This window comes from Chinchilla lanigera, unplaced genomic scaffold (genome assembly GCF_000276665.1).
Source record: "Chinchilla lanigera isolate Chin_1 unplaced genomic scaffold, ChiLan1.0 scaffold00011, whole genome shotgun sequence".
Classification (NCBI taxonomy): Eukaryota; Metazoa; Chordata; class Mammalia; order Rodentia; family Chinchillidae; genus Chinchilla; species Chinchilla lanigera.
In genome coordinates, this window is record NW_004955412.1 from 5,624,865 (window position 1) to 5,646,125 (window position 21,261).

General features: G+C 42.0%; 1 protein-coding gene across 3 annotated transcripts; it reads left to right on the plus strand.

The window, feature by feature from the left end:
• Positions 1-18,656, plus strand: Birc3 (baculoviral IAP repeat containing 3). 3 transcript variants are annotated; one of them, XM_013511018.1, is made up of 9 exons: positions 1-292; positions 4,109-6,356; positions 6,464-6,563; positions 9,128-9,206; positions 9,997-10,045; positions 13,299-13,541; positions 17,030-17,284; positions 17,817-17,858; positions 18,353-18,656. In XM_013511018.1, exons 2-9 carry the CDS (start codon positions 5,444-5,446, stop codon positions 18,544-18,546), a joined length of 1,875 nt encoding a protein of 624 aa, XP_013366472.1. In that variant the 5' UTR covers positions 1-292; positions 4,109-5,443; the 3' UTR covers positions 18,547-18,656. The 3 variants fall into 3 exon arrangements, with proteins under 3 accessions (XP_013366472.1, XP_013366473.1, XP_005378032.2); XM_013511019.1 differs by lacking the exon at positions 1-292 and having other exon boundaries at positions 3,356-4,208; positions 4,739-6,356; XM_005377975.2 differs by lacking the exon at positions 1-292 and having other exon boundaries at positions 3,356-6,356.
• The last annotated feature ends 2,605 nt before the right edge of the window (positions 18,657-21,261 follow it).

Sequence of the window (21,261 nt, forward strand, 5' to 3'; positions counted from 1 at the left end):
CGCAGGGAGACGTCGCGGCGGTGGAGTTCGGTCCCGGGCGCGCGCAGGGACGGCCGCGCGCGGCTACTTCCCCGGCGGTGGGCGCGTCCGCCCCCGCTGCAGCGGCGACTTCACACTGTTTGCCGGCAGCCGTCCGTGTGGCTTCCTGCTGTGAGCCCGGTTGCCCCTGGAGGCCTTCCACGTATTTTAATGTTGAAGTTTTGACCCTCTTAAGCAAGTAGCGTAATATTTCCATCCCACAATAGGGAAACGGACGCCCAGGGAGACGGACTTGTCCAAGCTCACCCTCCTGGTAAAGAGGCACTCTCGTTTGTACTGGAAATCCAAGATACCCGAGCACACTTGCTGCTCATGAGCGTAAAGCTGCTGTCCTTAAGGCCGCGTGAGGACCCTGTGGCCGCGCAGCGCTCAGGCGAGCCCGCGGACACTCCCCCAGGGAGAGCCGCGGGGTCTGCCTGCTGTGCCAGGCTCTGTGGGTGAAGCCGGCAGGGAGGCGGGTACAGAAATAAAACCCTGTTCATGGTGTACCTTTTAGATAGGAACAGGGTCTTAGGAAAGAAACTGCTCAGAAGGAAAGAACAACTGGGATGAGGGAAAAGAGAAAAGAAGGAAAAGAACATTATATATGTGTACACAAGACAGCTAAGATAGTGGTACTCCTAGTTTCTCTCGCTTTATGGAAAGGAACAGTTAATGTTCAACTGTTTGATCAATCTTACATGCCTCTGTTTGCTTAACTGAGTAACCAATTTGAAGATAACAATATGTAACACAACCGCCGTTGTTAGTTTCCGGTCACCTTGTCTGAAATTCTACATTGCTTGTGTTGTTTTTGTGTTGTCTTGTTTGTGTGTGTGTTAATATGTTTTTGTTCTTTTATCTTTAACATTAAAAAACAACCTGTTCCTCTTCTGAAGGAGTCACAGTGTCGGGGGAGGCAGATCCATGACACACTTCCCCCCAGGTTCGCAGGGCTGGGCCGGCTCAGTGCCCGAGGCGGGTGGGTGTCAGAAGCGGTGGAGTAAGGAGCGGAGGCTGCGGGCCTGAGCGCATCTGGCAAGGAACCACTGGAGTGGAAAGAGGAATTCCAAACTGTGCCATTGGAGAAGCCGGGGAGCAGAGAGTTTCTAAGAGGAAGTCTGCCCATCACTGTTTCATAGTTTTTCATTGGTTTCCTCAGAGATTTCCTTTTTGTTTGTTTTTGCAATACTGGAGATTTTACCCAGGGTCTTTGCGCTGAGCTACATCCACGCACCTCTAAAGATAAAAAAGAAAAACTTTTAAATTTTTGAAACAGGATCTCTCTAAATTGCTAAATTGCCTACGCTGGACTCAAACTTGAGATCCTCCTGTCACAACCTCCCACAGCACTGGGATAACAGGCATGTGCTACTGTACTAGTTTAATGTTTGTTTGTTTTTACTGCCGGCTTAGTTTTAGTATTTTGAAACAAGGTCTCTCACTATGCAGGCCAGGGTGGCCCTGAACTCACTGCGTAACCCAGGTTGGCCTAGAATTTGGAAGCCTCCTGGCTCAGCCTCCTGAGTGCTGGGATTACAGGTGTGCACCGCTGCACGGGCTGACAGTGTTTTCAAAGTGGGCTGGTTAAGGAGTGGGTGGGAGGCGGGGACGTGGAGGTGTTCGCCACCGTGGACACAAGTTCATTTTGTCTGGCTGTGTCAGGTGCCAGGCAGTTGCTGGCGTAGGAAGCGGGATGGAAAGAGGGTGTTTGTTTGCTTGATTTCATTTGAAAGCCGAGCTAGAGGTCAGCAGGACGTCAGGTGGAAGGAATAGGGCCAGAGTGGGAGCTGAGGCAGTGAGGGGCGACAGGAAATGCAGGAGCAGGACTTCTGGGGTCGTGGGAAGTCAGCCCTGCGGAGGGTCCCGCGGCGAAGCGGCGGTGAGTGTGGGCGGAGGCGGTGTCCCGGGAGTGACACGCGGGGGAGAGGACGTGCGGAAGGCGTCGGGAAGGGGCGCGTGGGGCTGGCCGGGTGGGTGGGCCTGGCCGGGGACCGGGAGGTCCGAAGCGAGGCTGCGGGTCCCAGTGTGCAGGGGCACGAGGTGGAAGGGAGTGCTAAGACAGAGGCTAACCCGATCGGGGCGTTTGCGTGCGCGCTGTGCGCTGCTGTCTGCCTTTGCACAGATGCGTGCCTTGTTCAGAGGAGGTGTGCGTGAGGGGTTTGCACACTCAGTGCGTGCAGGGCCCGGCAGGTGACGCGAGCGAGTGAAGACTGGGTGGTTCTGTTAACAGAGGCGAACTGTTTGCATATCTGACATAAGTGACCGTTCTTCCTCTCCACGGAGAAATAGTTCTTTTATTATCTACAAAAAGGGGGAGTTCCTCTTTATCTAACTTTCGTTTCTGTTACTTGTGCTAGGCAGTTATTACAGTAGTTTTATGCTGCTCCTAATTCTACTGTCAAAGAAACGATAGCCCCAGGTCAGTGACAAACAGCAAGGGGCCATCCATGTAGCAGGGGGCCAAAGTGCAGCACCCTGTCCAGAGGGCGTGGCCGTGCCAGGGGCTGTACCTGATTGGTGCCAGGGGCTGTACCTGATTGGTGCCAGGGGCTGTACCTGATTGCTGCCTTCTATTCTCGCCTTGCAAGTGTGAATCTAGACTGCTCTGGGAAATCCCTTACATTTAAAAAGTGTTAGCAATTAGCTATAAGATTTAAAAACAATCAAGGGTGGTAGTGCATGCCTATAATCCTAATATTCTGGAGGCTGATGCAGGACAATCTCCAGTTCAAGGCTGGCTTACAGTTGTGTAGTGAGAACTTGTCTCAGAAAACAAAAACAAAACAAAGCTGGGTGTGGTGCATTCAGGATGCTGAAGCAGGAGGATTGCTAGGTAGAAGGTAGCCAGAGTTACATAACAAGTTCAAATCTAACTTCAGCTAAATGTAGCAAGACCTTGTCTCAAAAAGAAAAAAAATATTTAAAAATGTTGTGGCCCTCTGGGCATGGTTGTGCACAACTATAATCCCAGCACTCAGGAGACTGAGGCAGGAGAATCGCCCTGAGCTCAAGGCCAGCCTGAGCTGCACAGTAAGTTCAAAGCCAGCTGGACTACATAGCAAGATCCTGTCTCAAAAAACAAAAACAAGCAAACAATAAAAAGCATATTGTGGCCCAAGAAAAAAAATATTCAGGAATGTGGTGAGATTCAAATAAGGAATGTGGATTAATTAACAGCGTTGTATCCATGTTAATGTTTTTGTTTTTATAATTATACCCAGGTTATATAAGGTACTATTTTTGAAGAAAGTCAGTGTAGAGAATATGGAAACTCTTATTATTTTTGTAAGTTTCTTCTAAGTATAATTTTAATTTTTAAAAGTTTAAAAAATTAGCAAAATACTGTAATTCAGTTCTGTGCAAGCCAAATATAAGATGTGTACTGGCCACCAGTTTGAGACTTCTAGTCCTTGCACGGGATTTCTTGGCCCATTGGTGCTTACTACAATTCTTTTCCTTTCTCTTCTGTGTGTGTGTGTGTGTGTGTGTGTGTGTGTAGCTGGGGATTGAACCCAGGGCTTTGGGCGTGATAGACAAACAGGAAGCTATACTGTTTAGTACAGCTAGTATAGCATCTAGTGTAGCATTTTGTATGTGGTAGACAATGCTGCTACTCTATTTTGGAGAAAATAGTTTTTTTTCTTTTTTAGTGTTTAGTTTAATTACACAAACGTGAAAGCAAATCTATCGCCACTATGAACAGAAAAATACTCCCTTTGGAGCTCTCTTCTGCGATTCTTTAAGGTAGTAAAACTGGTGCTAGTATGAAGCTGAGGCTTCTGGATGGTAACTGTGGAAAGATTTCCTGATGTGCTGCAGAACTGGCTAAATAATCTAATTACAGTGCTATCCGATCCCTCTCTTGCCCCACTGAAAGCCGCTTAGCATTAGCGCAGCGTTAGGGGATTTTTGCTGATGTCACTTTGTGCGGTTGAGTCCCACACTGTAGGTTGGCTGGGAAGGAAATCAGTTGATAAGTGTGCACACACAGGGGAACGCACCGTGCCTTGGGGAAAATGTTTTAAGAGAAAGGTCATTGTGTTGCATATGTGAATTATTTGATTTTTAAAACTCTCTTTCTAAACAGGCTTACAAAGGACGCAAACCCTTCTTCTACTGGCAGCTTTTTTCTAGTTTCTTCTACCAATCAAAACATCTCAAAATGGAGGCCTAAAGCCCTAAAAAGGGTCAGTCTAATCTTGGGAGGTAGTTTTGTGCATGAAAAACAAATTAATAGTTAATTGGACTTCTTGGTGTAATGTCCAAAGAATGTTAATTTTTAAATATAATCTAATTATTGAGATTAAACTATAATGATTTTGATTTTAAATTTGATTTGTGGAAGTAAAGAAGCAGCTATTTTGGAGGTATATTGTTAAAGCGCTTTTTTCACAGTTGGCTAGGCAGTCTCCCATGGGCTTCTCTGTAGAGGTAAAAAAAGAAAGTACCTGCATTTGGTAAAGACTTAAAAATGAGTGATAGTTATCTAGCACAGAGAGCTAATCAACCTTCTTCAAGATTAGAGAAATATTCAAGTGAAGCCTTTGATATATTAAAGGATTTCTGCAATGACAAAAAGCGTCAAGACCAAAACTTTTTGATAAACAGCACAAATTTAGAGAAAGTGCAAAAGAGAAACATGATTAGTGAAGAGAGTATCCGCTGTGTAAAAGGCCACTGATATTTTAAAAGTTTAAAATTTATTTTGTTTGAATAGGACTGTTATCTTGGGAGGAGGAGCCTGAGAGCCAATGGTTCAGTGGTTACATTTTGGGAACCGAACAAAGAACAAACGTATGCAGAAATAAAATTTATCTAAGAAACACTTTGTAACAACCTACAGAAGTCTTTCCTGTGGAAGAGAGTAATAAAGTCAGGGCACAGTAACTTACGGGGAGGGAAGTGATGATTGCCAGCCGGCTGTGCTGTTTCTCCTGCTACCTGGAGACCAGGTGTTGCCGTCAGCACCATGGTGGCACATCCTGGTAGGAAAAGCAGCAGGACTTGTTCACTGGTCACTGCTAGAGCAGTGGTGGGACACAGCCTCCCGTCATGAACGGGCGCTAGCTGTGTGAGTCAGACACCTCACCTGCAGGCTGAGTGAAGCGGGCGGAGGCGTCGCAGTGACCGGGAGAAGCTGACCTGCCCCTTACGTGTCCAACACGAACGGCACACCGATGACCTCAAACACGTTATGCTTCCAGGCAGCACTGTAGTCTTCAGCACGGGCTATTGCGTAGCATCAAATACACCCTGTGTGTATAAAGAGCGTGCAAAGGTGCCGTTGGACGTGATTGTCCCTTAAGATGTAACCGTGTGGGATTTAGAATCCCACCAAGCTGGAACCCGAAAGGCACAGAAGAAATTAGAGTTCTCATTTCTGATAGTCAGCCTAATAGTCAAACTGATTACACCGAAAGCCATGCACAAAACTACCTCCCCAGAGAAAGACTGGCCCCTTTCCCTCCCCGTCCACTTCGTTATGAATATAGTAGAAAATAGCATCTTCTTGTCCAACTTGATGAAGAGCGCCAGCGTGTTTGAACTGAAGTACGACGTCTCCTGTGAGCTGTACCGAATGTCCACGTACTCCGCGTTCCCTGCTGGGGTTCCTGTCTCGGAGAGGAGCCTCGCTCGCGCCGGTTTCTACTACACCGGCGTGAACGACAAAGTCAGATGCTTCTGTTGCGGCCTGATGCTGGACAACTGGAAACAGGGAGACAGTCCGGTGGAGAAGCATAAGAAGTTGTATCCCAGCTGCAGCTTTGTGCAGAGTTTAACTTCGGCCACCACGCCGGAAGCTGCCCCTCAGCCTTCCTTTTCTTCTGCAGTAGCAACTCCCACACACTCGTTACCGCCAGGTTCGGAACACAGTGGCTATTTCAGTGGCTCGTATTCAAGCTTTCCATCAAGTCCTGTGAACTTCAGAGCCAATCAAGATTTCTCCGCCTTGAGGACAAGTCCCTATCACTGCGCGATGAGTACGGAAAAAGCCAGACTGCTCACGTACCAAACGTGGCCTTTGACTTTTCTCTCACCGACAGATCTGGCCAAAGCAGGCTTTTACTACATAGGGCCTGGAGACAGAGTGGCCTGCTTTGCCTGCGGTGGGAAGCTGAGCAACTGGGAACCGAAGGATGACGCCATGGCAGAACACCTGAGACATTTCCCCAACTGCCCTTTCTTAGAAAATCAGCTTCAAAATACTTCGAGGTACGCTGTTTCCAATCTAAGCATGCAGACACACGCAGCCCGCTTCAGAACGTTCTCCAACTGGCCTTCAAGTGTCCTGGTCCATCCCGAGCAGCTTGCAAGTGCGGGTTTTTATTATGTGGGTAAGAAATTTAATTTGCTAATTTAAAAAATTCAAAATGTTCTATCTTATATATTTTAGTGGATAAATTATATGTACTCATAAGCTTTGGTCTAATGTTAATTTTAGGGCACAGTGATGATGTCAAGTGCTTTTGCTGTGACGGTGGACTGAGGTGTTGGGAGTTGGGAGATGATCCCTGGGTAGAGCATGCCAAGTGGTTTCCAAGGTAACTATCTTGAAATTCTCTTCCAGTACTTTTCTATTATCATCTTACGGGTTTTCTGTGCTTACCTTATAACCAGCTGTGAAGTATTCTTTCTCTGTTCCAAAGATACATTTGTAGGTTTAGAACAGGTTACTTAGAAAAATTATAATTTGAAAGGTTTTGAAGAATTTAACATGGAGAAGAGATAGGTTTAGGATATTTTTAATGTTTTAGGAATATGTTTTAAAAATACTCATTATAAAGTCACATATTGTAGAAAAGTACAGAGAAGAAAAAGAAAATGTCCAGTGACTAATATCTAGTTCCCATCCCCCCAAATATCTATATATCTATATCTATCTTGCTATGGAAATAAATGTAATTTTACATAGTAGTAGGACTAGTAGTAAATCAAATTCATTTAAACGTTATAAATAGTTTTGTCAACATCTGCCTGCAACCTGTTTCATTCAACACTTACTCAGTGTTCTTTAGTGGGGATCCTGTATCGCCAGGCACTGTTCTAAGTGGCACATAAAATATTCTGCTGAGCAAAGCGAAGGCCCTCTGGTCTCATCAGCTCATTTTGTAGCAGAAAAGGACAGATGACTGGTAACAGCTTACGAAGTTACACAGCATCTGGACGGTAATAAATGCCATGAATAGAAAGAAAAACGAGGGCTGGGATATACCTCCTGGTAGGGTACTTGCTGTGGATTCAGACCTCACCCCTGAGGGAGAAAAAGGAGAGAAGAGAAGGGAGAGGGGTTCAAAGGAAGTCTTGACACTGAATCGGGTGGTCGGGGGAAGACTAAATACACCTCATCTGTCTCGATTACTACATAGAATTTTATTGTCTTACCATTTTGATTATTCTGTACCCTTGGATGCTCTATTTCATCTAAAGCACACTACCTATAATTATATTTTTCATAGTCAATATTCTCTAATGTCAGTATTCTGACATGTTCATTATATACATTTGTATATAGTACACTATTTTCATTTATAGCAACTTTGCGCTCCCTTTTTTTTTTTTGGTATTTCTCTGGTACTGGGAACTGAACTCACGACCTTGCGCTTGCCAGGCAGGCGCTTTTGCCGCTGAGCTAAATCCCCAGCCCCGTGCTCCCTATCTTTTGTAAAGTTTTAAGACTGTAAAGGTCACGAGGACCACGTCCATGGTTTTTAAACATTTCTTTCCATTTGGTAGTTTTGAGAATATTCCAAAAAAATAGTAAATTTGCTTTGGTGATGACACTGATTCATTTTGTACTTAGGTTTGATAATGGGTGTACATCTCATAGGAAGAGACAAACGAGATTATATGATATTGGAAGATGTCTTCAGGTCCTTCATCCTCTCTCTATTGTTCTTTGTACATTTTCAGCTTTTAAGACTACCATGAGCTAAATCTCTTATCATATGAGCTGAGTCACTTATCATATGAGCTGAATCACTTACCATACGAGCTGAGTCACTTATCATATGAGCTGAATCACTTATCATATGAGCTGAATCACTTATCATACGAGCTAAATCACTTATCATATGAGCTGAGTCACTTATCATACGAGCTAAATCACTTATCATATGAGCTGAGTCACTTATCATACAGGCTGCGTCACTCACTTAGGGAACTTTCTGTCTCCATGTCCTCTGTTTTTAGTGCGTGTGTCAGGGTACTTTCAAGAGTCCTAGAATAACTGAAGAGAATAGTGAGGAGTCTAAGTGGAGACAGCATGACTCGACTGCAGGAAATAGGCTGAGACGTTACCAGCTCTCACCCACTTCAGCGTGGCGCAGTGCCAGCCATGCCCTCCTGCCCGCATCAGTCTGCCTTCACTGCAGTGCCTCCTACCACTCCCTTGGGCTACATGGAGATGAAGTGGTTATGTTCACGTTTAGGCCCATTTGGAATATTTACCACTTTACAAGTGACTACATTCGCTCTGTTCAAATTAAGATAAACCGGGGGCCGGGGATATGGCTCAGCAGCACAGCGCCTGCCTGGCAAGCGCAAGGTCCTGAGTTTGACCCCGGTACCACAAAAACAAAAAACAAACAAAAATTAGCTGAAGCATGATATATGCCTGAAAATATGAAATTAATAAAACTACTTTTATCAGACATTCAAACCATATGCAAACCATACTTGTGAGTTAAATTCATGTTAACTGCAACAGGCAGTACATTAAAGAACAAATTTAAAAATTCACACCTAAGACAATTTGAATCCTATGAAGTGATATTTTATAGGTTAGTTTTTTGGTTTTTCTCCGGTACCGGGAACCGAACTCACGACCTTGCGCTTGTCAGGCAGGCGCTTTTGCCGCTGAGCTAAATCCCCAGCCCCCAAAAACCACTTTTTAAAGGATAAATAGCAAAGAGTTACCACAGGACTAGGATTTATTTATTCTTCAAACTTCGTGTTTAGAATTAGTGATCTTACATGATTGTGTGATTTGAGGCCTGTAATCAGATTTCAAATGGGATAAACCCTTACGGATGAGGAATTTGGTATTAAATTTTTATTTTGCTTTGATGAAAAGAATGCTTCATAATTTATTTTGTTTGCATTTCAGGTGTGAGTACTTGGTGAGAGTTAAAGGGCAGGAATTCATCAGTCAGGTTCAAGCCAGTTACCCACATCTGCTTGAACAGGTAGGGAAGGGGAAGGTTTTTCTGCATAAATCATTAGTTACCAACAAATGAAATCATTTTTTGTTCCTTGCAGAGGAGTGTTTCAGTGAAAAGATAAAAGTTATCTTAAAAACACAAAAGCCATTTTAAAAACATATTTTCTTTTTTGAGCAAAACTTCATGTGATCTTAGAAAGTACTATTTTTCTGAGAAAAACAGATTATTGGTAACCTCCTGAAAAATAATATTTGCTGTGCTTTTCTTCAAGCATTTCTCCAATTAAATTATAATACTGAAACTATTTGAGGGAAAAGTAAGTTAGGATAGTACCATTTCATAGTTTTATTCTATAAATTTTTCTTTCAAAGATTGAAGAAAGAGAAATATATTGTTCCTTCTAATCTTGGAAAAGCAAATACAAACTTATATGATAGGCTGAGGGACAAAGACTTCCTAACTGTGGACAGTGGGTACCAGAGAGGGTCTGATCTGCCCTGAAGGGTGAGCAGGAGCCATAGGCCGGAGGAAAGGGAAAGTGATGCTCTCTGAAGCTGAACCCTTTTCCTGCCCCAGCCCCCCACCAGGAACTATTAGCTCCGGGCCCAGGGAATAACACGGGAATATAAATGAAGCACTGATTTTGATTAAAAAAACTGCCAGTGAGCACCGCAGCGGTGCATATACTAAAAACAATTGCCAGTGAGCAGGCAGTTTGTAGCACGTGAAATAAAATAGGCCTGCTGACTCATTTTTATTGCAATGGGCAGGATAAAGTCTATATTTTAATTTACATGTATATATTTTTTTGTAGCTGTTGTCCACCTCAGACACCCCAGAAGATGAAAATGCAGAGTCACCAAGTATGTATAAATGATAATTACTACTGCTTTGAAACAGAACTATTTGGTATTGCTAAGAGTGAAAGGTGATAATAATGTATATTTGTATTGATCTGTAATTTACCATGCATTTTCAAATGTCCTATGTTAAACTTCACTGCATAACAGTTGCCTGGAGAACTTTAAAAAATAGTGCCAATTTCTAGTTTGAGCTTCAGACCTACTGGATTGAATCCAAGTATATAAGGGTGGGGCTTGGGTATTTATAGGTTTTTCAGGGTGTCCTTGGGACTGAACCAAGGGCTACATACCCAGTCTGGGACATCTGTAGTTTCAACAAACAATGTGCACCCAGCCTAACCCTTGTGCTATTTATTTATTTATTTATTTATTTTTATTGAGACAAGGTCTCACTACATAGTGCAGGCTGGCCTTGAACTCCCAGCAATCCTCCTGTCTCAGCCTCCCAAGTGCTGGGATTACAGGTGTGTGCACCATGCCTGTAAGGGGCACCATACCCCTTGTTTTGAACCAGCATGGGAACAGATATACTGTGATGTTAGATTGCTTATATATTCCTTCTCTGGAATGGAGAAGATAGAAAATACTATTTCTGTTCTTCAATAAGAAAACAGAGATTCAGAGTGGTTAAGAGGTTTGTTCATTATCTTAAGCCCAAAAGGGGATAAAGCAAATACTAGAACAAGTGTTTCTATTCCATTTTTAGTATGCGATTCAATTCGGTAAATATTTATTGTGTTTTAGCTGTTCTGAGGAAAAAAACCAGGATATGCATGGCTCATGAGCTAATAATGGTAGGGTTACTGATAAAAACAAAGATAGAAGTGATCTGGTAGGGACAGTAAAGTGAGCTGGGATGGTGCATGAGGACAGTGAACCCAGAGGAAGGCTGTCTGGAGGAAGCATTGTCTTAGCAGAGAACCCCAGGGAAAAGCACTCAATCAAGTGACAAGGGGAGAAAAATACATTCCAGGGGCGGGGGGCAGTGTATGAAAGGCCTAAGTGACGTGCAATAGTGCACTGGAAGAACTGAACGAAGTTCTATATGGACAGGAGCAGGAGCTGTGAATAGACACAGGTGTGAAGCAGGCCAGCGCAAGCGTGCTCAGCAGTGCGGGCAGAGTTAGACCCGAGGCATCAGTTTGTGACATCTAGGCTGGAATGCAGGATGCAAAGAAGAGGCAAAAGATGAGGCTATGGAGGTAAACAGGGTCCAGGTTGCAGGAGAATTCATAAACCACAAGTAAATTTTTTACTACAGCTGGGCATGGTGGTACACACCTATATTCCAGCAACTCAGGCAGCTGAGGCCTGAGGACCACAGGTTTGAGGATAGCATGGAAATTTTAGAGAGAACCTGTCTCAAAGTAAATAAAAAGGGCACCAGGCATGGTGGTGCACTCTGGTAATCCCAGCACCCAGGAGGTGGAGGCAGGAGGATCACTGCATGTTTGAGGCCAGTCTAGGAGTGAGTTCAACATATAAAGAACTAAAAAAAAAAAAAAAAATCAGTACCCCCAGATTTAAAGACCCAATCCAAAAATGGACATCAGAGATGAATACACACTTCTCAGGTGAAGAAATACAAATGGCAAATAAATACGTGAAAAAATGTTCAATGTCTTTAGTCATTTGAGAAATGCAAATTAAAACAACACTGAGATTCCATCTCACCTTCATCTCATAGTCAAAGAATGACTATGATCAAGAAATCAACCCATAACAAATGCTGGAGGGGCTGTGGGGAAAAAGGGTCCCTTCTCCACTGTTGGTGGGAATGTAGACTGGTGCAACCACTGTGGAAATCAGTCTGGAGATTCCTCAGCAAACTAGGTCTAGAGGTCCCATTCATCTCATTCCCCTCCTGGGTATTCTTCCAGAAGAACTACAAACATCATACCACAGCAATATATGTGCACCCATGTTTATAGCTGCTCAATTTGTAATAGCCAGATCATGGAAGCAACCCAAAAGCCCATCCACTGAGGAATGGATAAAAAAGATGTGGTATTTTTACATAATGGAATATTACTCAGCTATAGAGAAAGATAAAGTTGAGGCTTTCATAGGTAAATGGATGCAACTAGAGGCCATACTCATAAGTGAAATAAATCAGACCCACGTGTATAACTACCATATTGTCTCACTAGTGTAGGAACCTTTAGTAAATAAAATCTGAAAGGTATAATAGATATTGTGAAAGTGAAAGAAACTGTTCAAAGGGAGGGAACAACTGGGATGAGGGAAAAGAGAAAAAGAAGGAAAAAGAAATGGGGAAATACACACACACACACACACACACCCACTGAGAGAGTCATACTACCAACTTCTATTGTTTTATTGAAAGGAATAGTTAATGTTTAATTGTTTGATCAATCTTAAATGCCTATATTTGTTAAACTGAGTAACCAATTTGAAGATAACAATATGTACAATATATAATACAGCAGCTATTGTTAATTTTCTATCACCCTGTCTGAAAGTCTGTATTGCTTCTATTGTTTGGGTCTATTGTTTGGGTTTTGTTTATGTCTATTTGTTTGTTAATGTATTTTTGTTCTTTATCTTTAAAAATAAAAAAATTTTTTTAAAAAGAGTGAGTTCAAGGTCAGCCTGAACCACAAAGTGAGACTTTGTCTCAAAAAAAGAAAATAAACTAAAAACAATTAATGAAAAGGCAAGGTATGGAGCCTTGTGGTAGAGTATTTGCTTAACATGACTGAGGGCTTGAGTTCAATCCCCAGTATCACAAACAAACATACAAATATTTGGATTCTGTCCTAGCACATGGAATCCGACGCAGTTTAAGGAGTGTGACGTAGTCAGATTTTAAAAGTCACTCCGACTGCACTGTTGAGAATGAGCTGGGAGGCCGTTGCAGGAACAGAGGTGAGCAATGACAATGGCCTCTTTCCAAAATATCTGAAAATACATATTTGCTCTAGAAAGTCCATTTGTTCATTCAGCGTAGGGGATAATGAATCTCGGTTCTAATGGGAGACAACCCCTGACACTGTGTTTCTTTCTCCTCTCAAATACATACCCAAGTAGGGCAAATAATTCAGATTTTAATTTAAATACAGTATCTCACATTTTTATTTTAGTGATAGAACATATATATCATTTTGAATCTAACAAAACTCTGTGTGAAATGCTATGTACCCATGTGCTGCATTTTTGATATTGTAGTGCCTTTCAATTTTAAAAATGTACAGACTGCTCTAACGTGTGTCCCTTCCCGTGTTGCGCATAGTTGTCCATTTTGGACCTGGAGAGAGCCCATCAGAAGATGCCGTCATGATGAACACCGCTGAGGTTAAAGCTGCCCTAGAGATGGGCTTCAGTAGACGCCTGGTAAAGCAGACGGTTCAGAGCAAAATCCTAAGCACCGGAGACAATTATAAAACCATCAGCGACCTTGTGTTAGATTTACTTAATGCAGAAGATGAAATAAGGGAAGAGGCGAAAGAGAGAGCAAATGAAGAAAAGGAATCAGGTGCGTATATTTATGAATATAGTTTCTCTTCCTGTGAGGATGTGCGGTCGCTTGTGTCCGTTGCTGGAAATGTGCGCATCACTGAGGCAGATTTTTCTTATGTTTATCATTCTTAGCTCAAATTCTGAAATTTCTTCACATTCAGATACATTGGAATTGGTTATCACATTGAAAATGTACACACTGAGTGTAAGCAATGCTTCCTTCTTTCCTTCAATTCCCATTCTTCCTCTGGGTAGTTGACTTTGTGTGCAGTTATTCCAGGCTGGCTTTTGATCCTGGGCTAGTTTTTCACTCCCTTTGTTGTAAATTGAGTTCAGGGGAAATTATTAATTTTAATATCAGCACAGTAATATTCTCAGTCCTTGATTATAAATTAATGCTCTAATTGTGATTAAGTCCTCTATCTGCCCACACCAGAAGTGAGTTCCTTCTGAGTGTTTGACAGGTAAGTCCTGCGTTCTGTGTCACGTTGTGTCAGGATAAGTGAGCTGTGTCCTTCCGCATTGGACGTCTGCTGCTCCAAACTTCATTGCTCTGTGCAAAACCTCTCTTCCTCCGGGTGGCCGGTTCCTATCAGGGTGCTCCGACTGCTGTCACCACTCTGGCCTAGACAAAGAGAAATGCTGACCTCTCACTGCCGCTTTGCCCAAGCAGGGACCAAATCAAAAGTGCCTTCAATATAGCTTGACACAGACTGCCTCTTTTGACAAGGTCTCCCAGAAGACTCCGGGGTAACAGGAGCTATATCACAAGTGACAGTTTACAACGCTAAGTAGGGGTTGACTTTTCTTGGTGCCCTTCGCCCATCCACCTGAGTTTTTCTGCATGGCATTTTGATTTAGTTCTATGTACCTCTGACCAATTTACACAAATGTTTCAGAAAGTCCCAAACACGTTGCCGTTATCAAAGCTCAGGCCTCCAAGAAGGAGCCAAAAGTTTGCTCTTATCTTCGTCTAAGGCCATCTGGGATCCATTCCCAGGATGACTGACAGTTTGTCCACTCTATTCAAGGATAAACCTCTCCAGCTCATAAAGAAAAACATATCAGAACATAGTAATATAGCATCATCCATTCACTAGATTGTAAATTACTCAGGTTCTAGGCCTTCAGTACAGCAGCTACATAATTCAAGTTAACCCTTGCTCAGCCTGGGCAGGTTTTCCTTTTCATGGTAAAGATTAGATAAGTGCATTCTTCCTACAGTCTTCTCACTCTTGGCCATTGGTTGTCAGCCAACAATTGCTTAAAGAAAGCATTCACCTTCACATTTGGGGTAGATCCCGCAAGGGTAAAAGCATCCACCAATGAAAATACGTATATTTCTTTCATAGAAAATCAATCAAGTCTCCAGAGATGACTCCAAGTCAATAATGTACCATGCTTTACACTGTCAAAGAGAGCTCTTAGTGTCTCAGCCACACCCTCTGTCTCTTCCACCTGGCATACTCTCTGTACATAGTCTGTGCTCAAGAAATATTGTTTGATGAGTGAATGATTTAGGTTAATGATTACCTTATAGTTCCCCAAGAACAAGCAATGATTAATTTCTTGACAGGTATACCGAGGTAAAAATTTTCCAGAATAAAATAATAATACACTTCAAAGGTATATTCAAATCTTTATAACTTCTAAACTACAATACAATGTATGACTTTAAAATGAGACTTTCCCCAGCGACTAGCCGTCAAATTGTATGAATTTCAGAGGGGCTGGGGTACAGCTCAGTGGTAGGGTACATGCTTAGCATGCTTGAGGCTTTGGATTTGAGCCGCAGCACCAAAACAAAACAATTACATTAGGTTAAACAAAAAAAATTAGAAAAATGAATCTTATCTGGATATGGTGGTGCATGCCTGTAATCCAAGTATTTGGGAGGCTGAGTCAGGAGGACTGTTGCGAGTTCAAGGCCACTGAACACAGTGAGTTCAAGAGCAGCCTAAACTGCATAGTGAGACCCTGTCTCAAAAAGACAAAAAAAAGAGAAAAGAAAAATAAATCTTAGATTGAAAAGCTAATATACTTCAACATGAAGTACAAATTATGGTTTTTATTTTCTAATGTGTTACTATTTTTCCACTGTAGATAATTTGACATATTGTTCTGAATGTACCATGCCTGTGGGTATAACTTTTTTATTCCTTCTGTCTAAATTACTGAGGCTTGGCTTTTCTTTTCAACAGTTATTTATTGAGCCTTAGTTTTGCTCCAGGCACTATTCTAGGTCCTGGTCCTTTTCTCATTAATTCTCAGAGTTCCAGTTACCTTCAGAATGGATATCTCTGGCCTTGACTTTTTGACCAAGCACCATTTGTTTCCTTTCGAGATAGTTCCATATTACTTGACCAAGTCAGTATATCCCAAACCTACCAGTCACTCTCCTGAAGTAGTTCTTCTTCAACAAGTCCCACTTCTGTTGTGATGTTACAGAAATAACGCTGTGGTAGAAAATACAAAGTCAAAACTAAATTAAAGCCGGGGCATGGTGTCACACGCCTGTAATCCCAGCATTGGGGAGGCTGAGGCAGGAGGATTGTTGTGAGTTCGAGGCCAGCCTGGGCTACAAAGTGAGCTCAAAGCCAGTCTGAACTGCATAGTGAGACCCTGTCTCCAGGAGACAAAAAAAAAAAAAAAAAACAAAACCCACACCACTAAATTAAAAAAAAACAAACAAACAGCTTAATGGCTATGGTAAGCTATTGGCAATCAATAAACATAGGTAATAAAATTATAGTTTCAAAGTATAAAATTTTTTTGCCACTAAATAAAAATCTAGGTCTTAAAAAAGAATAAGAAGATCCAATAAGACAAGAAGATAGTCCTCGATAAATAGGATATATTGTTCAAAATGTACTAGTGCCTTTCTGCTCCTACTATAAATTATTTAGGTAGTAGCAATATGTCTGATCTAGGGAAAATTTCAGCTTAAAAATAGAAGTTACAGAAACTTGTGGAAGAATTTATGGGAACTATTTTAATTCTCTTGATTTTACCTTTCCCCGATGTGATTAGGTTGAATTAAAATTTCAGTTTTGTTAGACCCTAACCTCCATTTGGCTCCTGGCTTAGCAGTAAGTACTACAGAGTGGTCAGATCGCGGTACCGGTCTGCCTCAGACTGAATTTGGTTAGAGTTGTGTCTTTTGGCACCTTGCCTGTCTCACTGTAGCTGTTTCCTCATCTGTTAAAGCAGGGAATTAGTAACTACTCCAAGGGGCTCTTGTGAAGGCGACACGTAAAATGTGTAACGCAGGCATTCAGGATGTGTCAGTCCTTCTACCTAGCACTATTACTAGACACAGAGAAGCGGGCTGAAGTCTAACCATCAGGAGCGGTACCTCAATAATTTACAGTAAGAGCAGAAAGGCACTACCTGCTTGTGAGTGACAGGGGGTTTTCATTTGTTTGTGTATGCAGGTGTAGAAAGAAGTTTGTGAGACCTTTGAACATGTTTGTATTTAGTTCCTTCTTTCTATTTTTTATACAGAAGATCTATCGTTGATCCGGAAGAACAGAACGGCACTCTTTCAGCATTTGACTTCTGTAATTCCGATACTGAACAGTCTACTACTTGCAAGGGTGATTAATGAACAAGAACATGATGTTATCAAACAGGAAACACGGGTGTCTTTACAAGCAAGGGAACTAATTGATACTATTTTAGTCAAAGGGAATACCGCTGCCACTGTATTCAAAACCTCTCTACAAGAAATGGACCCAAAGTTATACAAGCATTTATTTGGTGAGTACGAGAAAATTACTTTGAGAACTTTCTAGGACAGTTGAAAACATACTCATAAATGATTGATGATTATAGAAAATAACTTGATCTAATTTATAAATCAAAGGCTTCTGTTGCCTTAAAATTCTGAGTTTGGGCTATCTATCTATCTATCGATCTATCTATCTCCAAGGACTGAACCCAGGGTCTTCACACTGAGCTACATCCCTAGCCCTAGTTTATTTTTAATTTTGAGACAGAGTTTCTTACTTCATGTGGCTGACCAAACTGGGCTCGAACTTGCGAACCTCATGCCTCAGCCTCCTACAGTGCTGGGATATAAGGCATTTAAAATCCATTTAGAATTCATGGGTTAGTTGTATCATAATTTTAACTTTTACATTGATTAGGTTTCCTTAACAATTTTTATTTACAAAAAATTTCATGTATAATTTTGTCTGGCTCCCAATATATTTTTCGTTTAAAACATGCAGTCTGTGGCTAAATGCTAACCTTGTTCATCACAGTAATAGTTTTTGTTTTTTTCTTTTAGTGCAACAGGACATAAAATATATTCTCACGGAAGATATTTCAGGTAATAGTATTAACAATTTAAACCAGTACAAAACATTATTTTTATTTTATTTTTCATTTAAGAAAAAGAGCATTGCTTTTTACTAAAAAGTCTTTTTTCTTGTGCTGTTTATACACCACAGAATACTACTGTGCTGTAAAGAAAGATAAACTTGAGTCATTTATAGGAAAATAAATGTACCTTAAAACTGTAATGTTTAATGAAATAAATCAGACACACAGTTTAAATATCACATGGTTTCTCTTATATGATAAACCAAGAGTAAAACTAAAGAGCAAAATAACAGCGAGAACAGGAAGTAGGGAGATAGATTGTTCTCAAAGAGGAGGGAGGGAAGGGGTAAAAACAAGGAGATGGAGGGAGGGGGAGCGGAGGAAGGCCTACGGAATTAGGATGTGTTACGTACACATCCCAACCCCGCACAAGGGATGTGATCACGATGTACCTCGCTCAGGTACTCGTAAGCTGAAATAATAAAAACATTCTTTTCTTAGATCTCCCAGTGGAAGAGCAGCTGAGGAGACTGCAAGAAGAAAGGACCTGCAAAGTGTGTATGGACAGAGAAGTGTCCATAGTGTTTATTCCCTGTGGCCATCTAGTAGTGTGCAGAGACTGTGCCCCGTCTTTGAGAAAGTGTCCTATTTGTAGGAGTACAATCAAGGGTACAGTTCGTACATTTCTTTCATGAAAAAGAACTTTTCCTGACCTCTAGAATTAATGGATGAAGTGTATTCCATTTTTTAACTTTTATAGTGATTTGGTTTCCTTAAAAACTTTTATTTATTTATAACTTGGAAATGCTTATTTTATATAAATATATTTATATAAATATGTATCTGTCTTAGTCACTGTCCTCATCACTGGGGTAAGATGTCTGACACCTTAGGGTTTGCGAAGTTCCAGTCCTTGTTCAGAAGGCTTAGACACACAACCAGCGAGGTGGAAGCACCATGGTACCAGGAATCAGAGAGCGTGGAGGAGGGGCCGGCGGGGCTATGGACCTCCCAGCGGTGCTTCTTCCGGGCAGGCGTTGCTGTCCAGCTGCATACTCAGCTGGCGAGCCCCTCGGTAAATGATTCAGTAAACGATGAGTACAGTGGTCCAGTCACCCCATCGTGCAGTCACCCCCTGCAAGCCCCACTTGTGAGCACATGAGGCCCTTGGGCACATTCTTGGTCCAAAACATAACGTTCCGTGCTGGCCCCTAAAAGACTCATGTACATGGCTTTCTTTTGTGTGTTTGTGTGGCACTGAGGACTGAACCCCGCACCTTGTACGTAACAGGAAACTCACTACACTGAGCTACATCCTGAGCATATCACTTTATGCAAAATACACTCAGCCCATCTGTAAGAGTCACCAAAGTTTTAAGAACTCCGCCGTTGCTGAAAAGTCCAAATCCAAAGTCTTCTCTGAAAGCTGGGTGTAGGGGCGCACGCCTGTAATTCCAGCACTCCAGAGGCTGAGGCAGGAGGGTTGTTGAGAGTTCAAGACCAGCCTGGGCTACAAAGTGAGCTCAAGGCCAACTTGAACTGCATAGCAAGACCCTGTCTCAAAAAGACCAAAACAAACAAAGTCTTCTCTGAGACTCCAGGCAAACTTGTAGCTGTGAGCCCCTGTAAACTCAAAAGGAAAGTTAAACACAGCCAGTATACAGTGGCACAGGGTAAACATTCCCATTCCAAAAGGAAGAAAGAGCAGGACAGGAAGGAATGGAACCAAAATGAGACCGAACTCCAGCACAGCAAACGTGAAATCCCATGGCTCTGTGCCCAGCACCCGGGAAAAATGGTGGTGAGGTGTGAGTTCCTGAGGGCTTGGGCGGCCCCTTCCCTGGCATTGGTGGTTACAGCCCACATGCTCTCCTTCTGGGGTTGGCTCTGCTCACTGCCTGCAGCTTTTCTCAGATGTTCCACGTTCCTGGCTTCTCCAACTGCCTGGGGTCTTCACTGCATTTTTTACTTCACACTCACTCTCAGGGGCACATTGCCTGGCCTCCCAGGCCTTTTAAAACCTTTCTATTTAATGTCACTGGTACAATTTAGGTATACTTAATGATCACATTCATTATATGGAATTTCTTACTTGTACATGATATGTCTTACTCTTTTTTCCCATTCCTGTCCCCTCCTTTCAAACCCCCTTCCCTGTCCCCATCCCTTCCCCGTTCACAAAACTCTACTTCCATTTTATCCTTCTTTTCTGATTTTTTCTTTCCTTTCCTTTCCCTCCCCCCTTCCCTAATTCCCTTTTCTTTTTAAACAGTTTCTTCCTGTTTCACAATATGTATTGTACATTTCGGCTCTTATTTACAATTTCAGTGTCTCACACCAGAGCAATAATATAGTATTTATACATGTGTGTCTGATTTATTTCACTTATGATTATGGTCTCAAGGTCCATCCATTTAGCTATAAATGTCTCAATTTTATCCTTTACAGCTGAGTAATACTCCACTATATTTTAAAAAACCCCACATCTTTTTTGTCCACTCATTAGCTGATGAGCATTTGGGATGCTTCCAAGATTTATCTATTACAACCTATGTCACTACAAACATGGGTGCACATATCTCTGTGGTATGATGCTTTTAATTCTTCTGGGAAGATACCCAGAAGAGGAATAGCTGGGTCAAATAAGACCTCTAATCCTAGTCTTGAAGAATCACACTGATTTCCATAGTGGTTGCACCAACCTACACTTCCACCAACAGTGGAAAATTGTTCCTTTTTCTCCCAAAAGGCCTGCCGACATTGGTTATTAGCTGTTTTCTTGATAATAGCCATTCTTTGTGGAGTGAGATGGAATCTCAGTGTTATTTTAATATGCATTTCTGGAATGACTAGTGATGTTGAGCATTTTTTTATGTATTTGCCATTTGTACTACTTCTTCTGAGAAGTGTGTATTCACCTCAGATGCCCATTTTTGGATTGGGTCTTTGATTTTTGAGGGTCTGATTTTTTTCACTTCTTTATATGTTCTAGATATTAGTCCTTCATCTGAAGAACAGCTGGCAAAAAAATTTCCCAGTCTGTGAGTTGTTTTTTCACTTTGTTGGAGATTTCTTTTTCTGTGCGAAAGCTTTTTAATAAGATTAAATCCCAGTTGTTGATTCTTTGTGATAGTTCTTGTGTGATCCAGGCCTTCTTTTGAATCTGGGTGGAAGCTTCCCTGACCCATAACTCTTGCATTCTGCATGCCCGTAAAACTAGCGCCACGTGAAAGACACCATGATTTGTTGCCAGTTCGCTTATCATAAAAGGTCATGGCCTATACTCCCATCACAATAGACAGGTTAATAAGAGAAAAAACATAACAGATCTATTTGATTATAGTTCTGTGTGACCTGGAGCCTTTGAGGCTCCAAAGACCTAAGATTGAGGACTCCAAAGACCTAGGATG

What these genes read in the sequence shown, in the direction of transcription:
- Birc3 (XM_013511018.1), top strand. Translation starts at nt 5,444, where the DNA reads ATGCACAAAACTACCTCCCCAGAGAAAGACTGGCCCCTTTCCCTCCCC. An exon ending in TGAAAATGCAGAGTCACCAA is followed by an intron (nt 10,046 to 13,298) that starts GTATGTATAAAT and finishes TGTTGCGCATAG; the next exon opens with TTGTCCATTTTGGACCTGGA. An exon ending in TCTCACGGAAGATATTTCAG is followed by an intron (nt 17,859 to 18,352) that starts GTAATAGTATTA and finishes TTCTTTTCTTAG; the next exon opens with ATCTCCCAGTGGAAGAGCAG.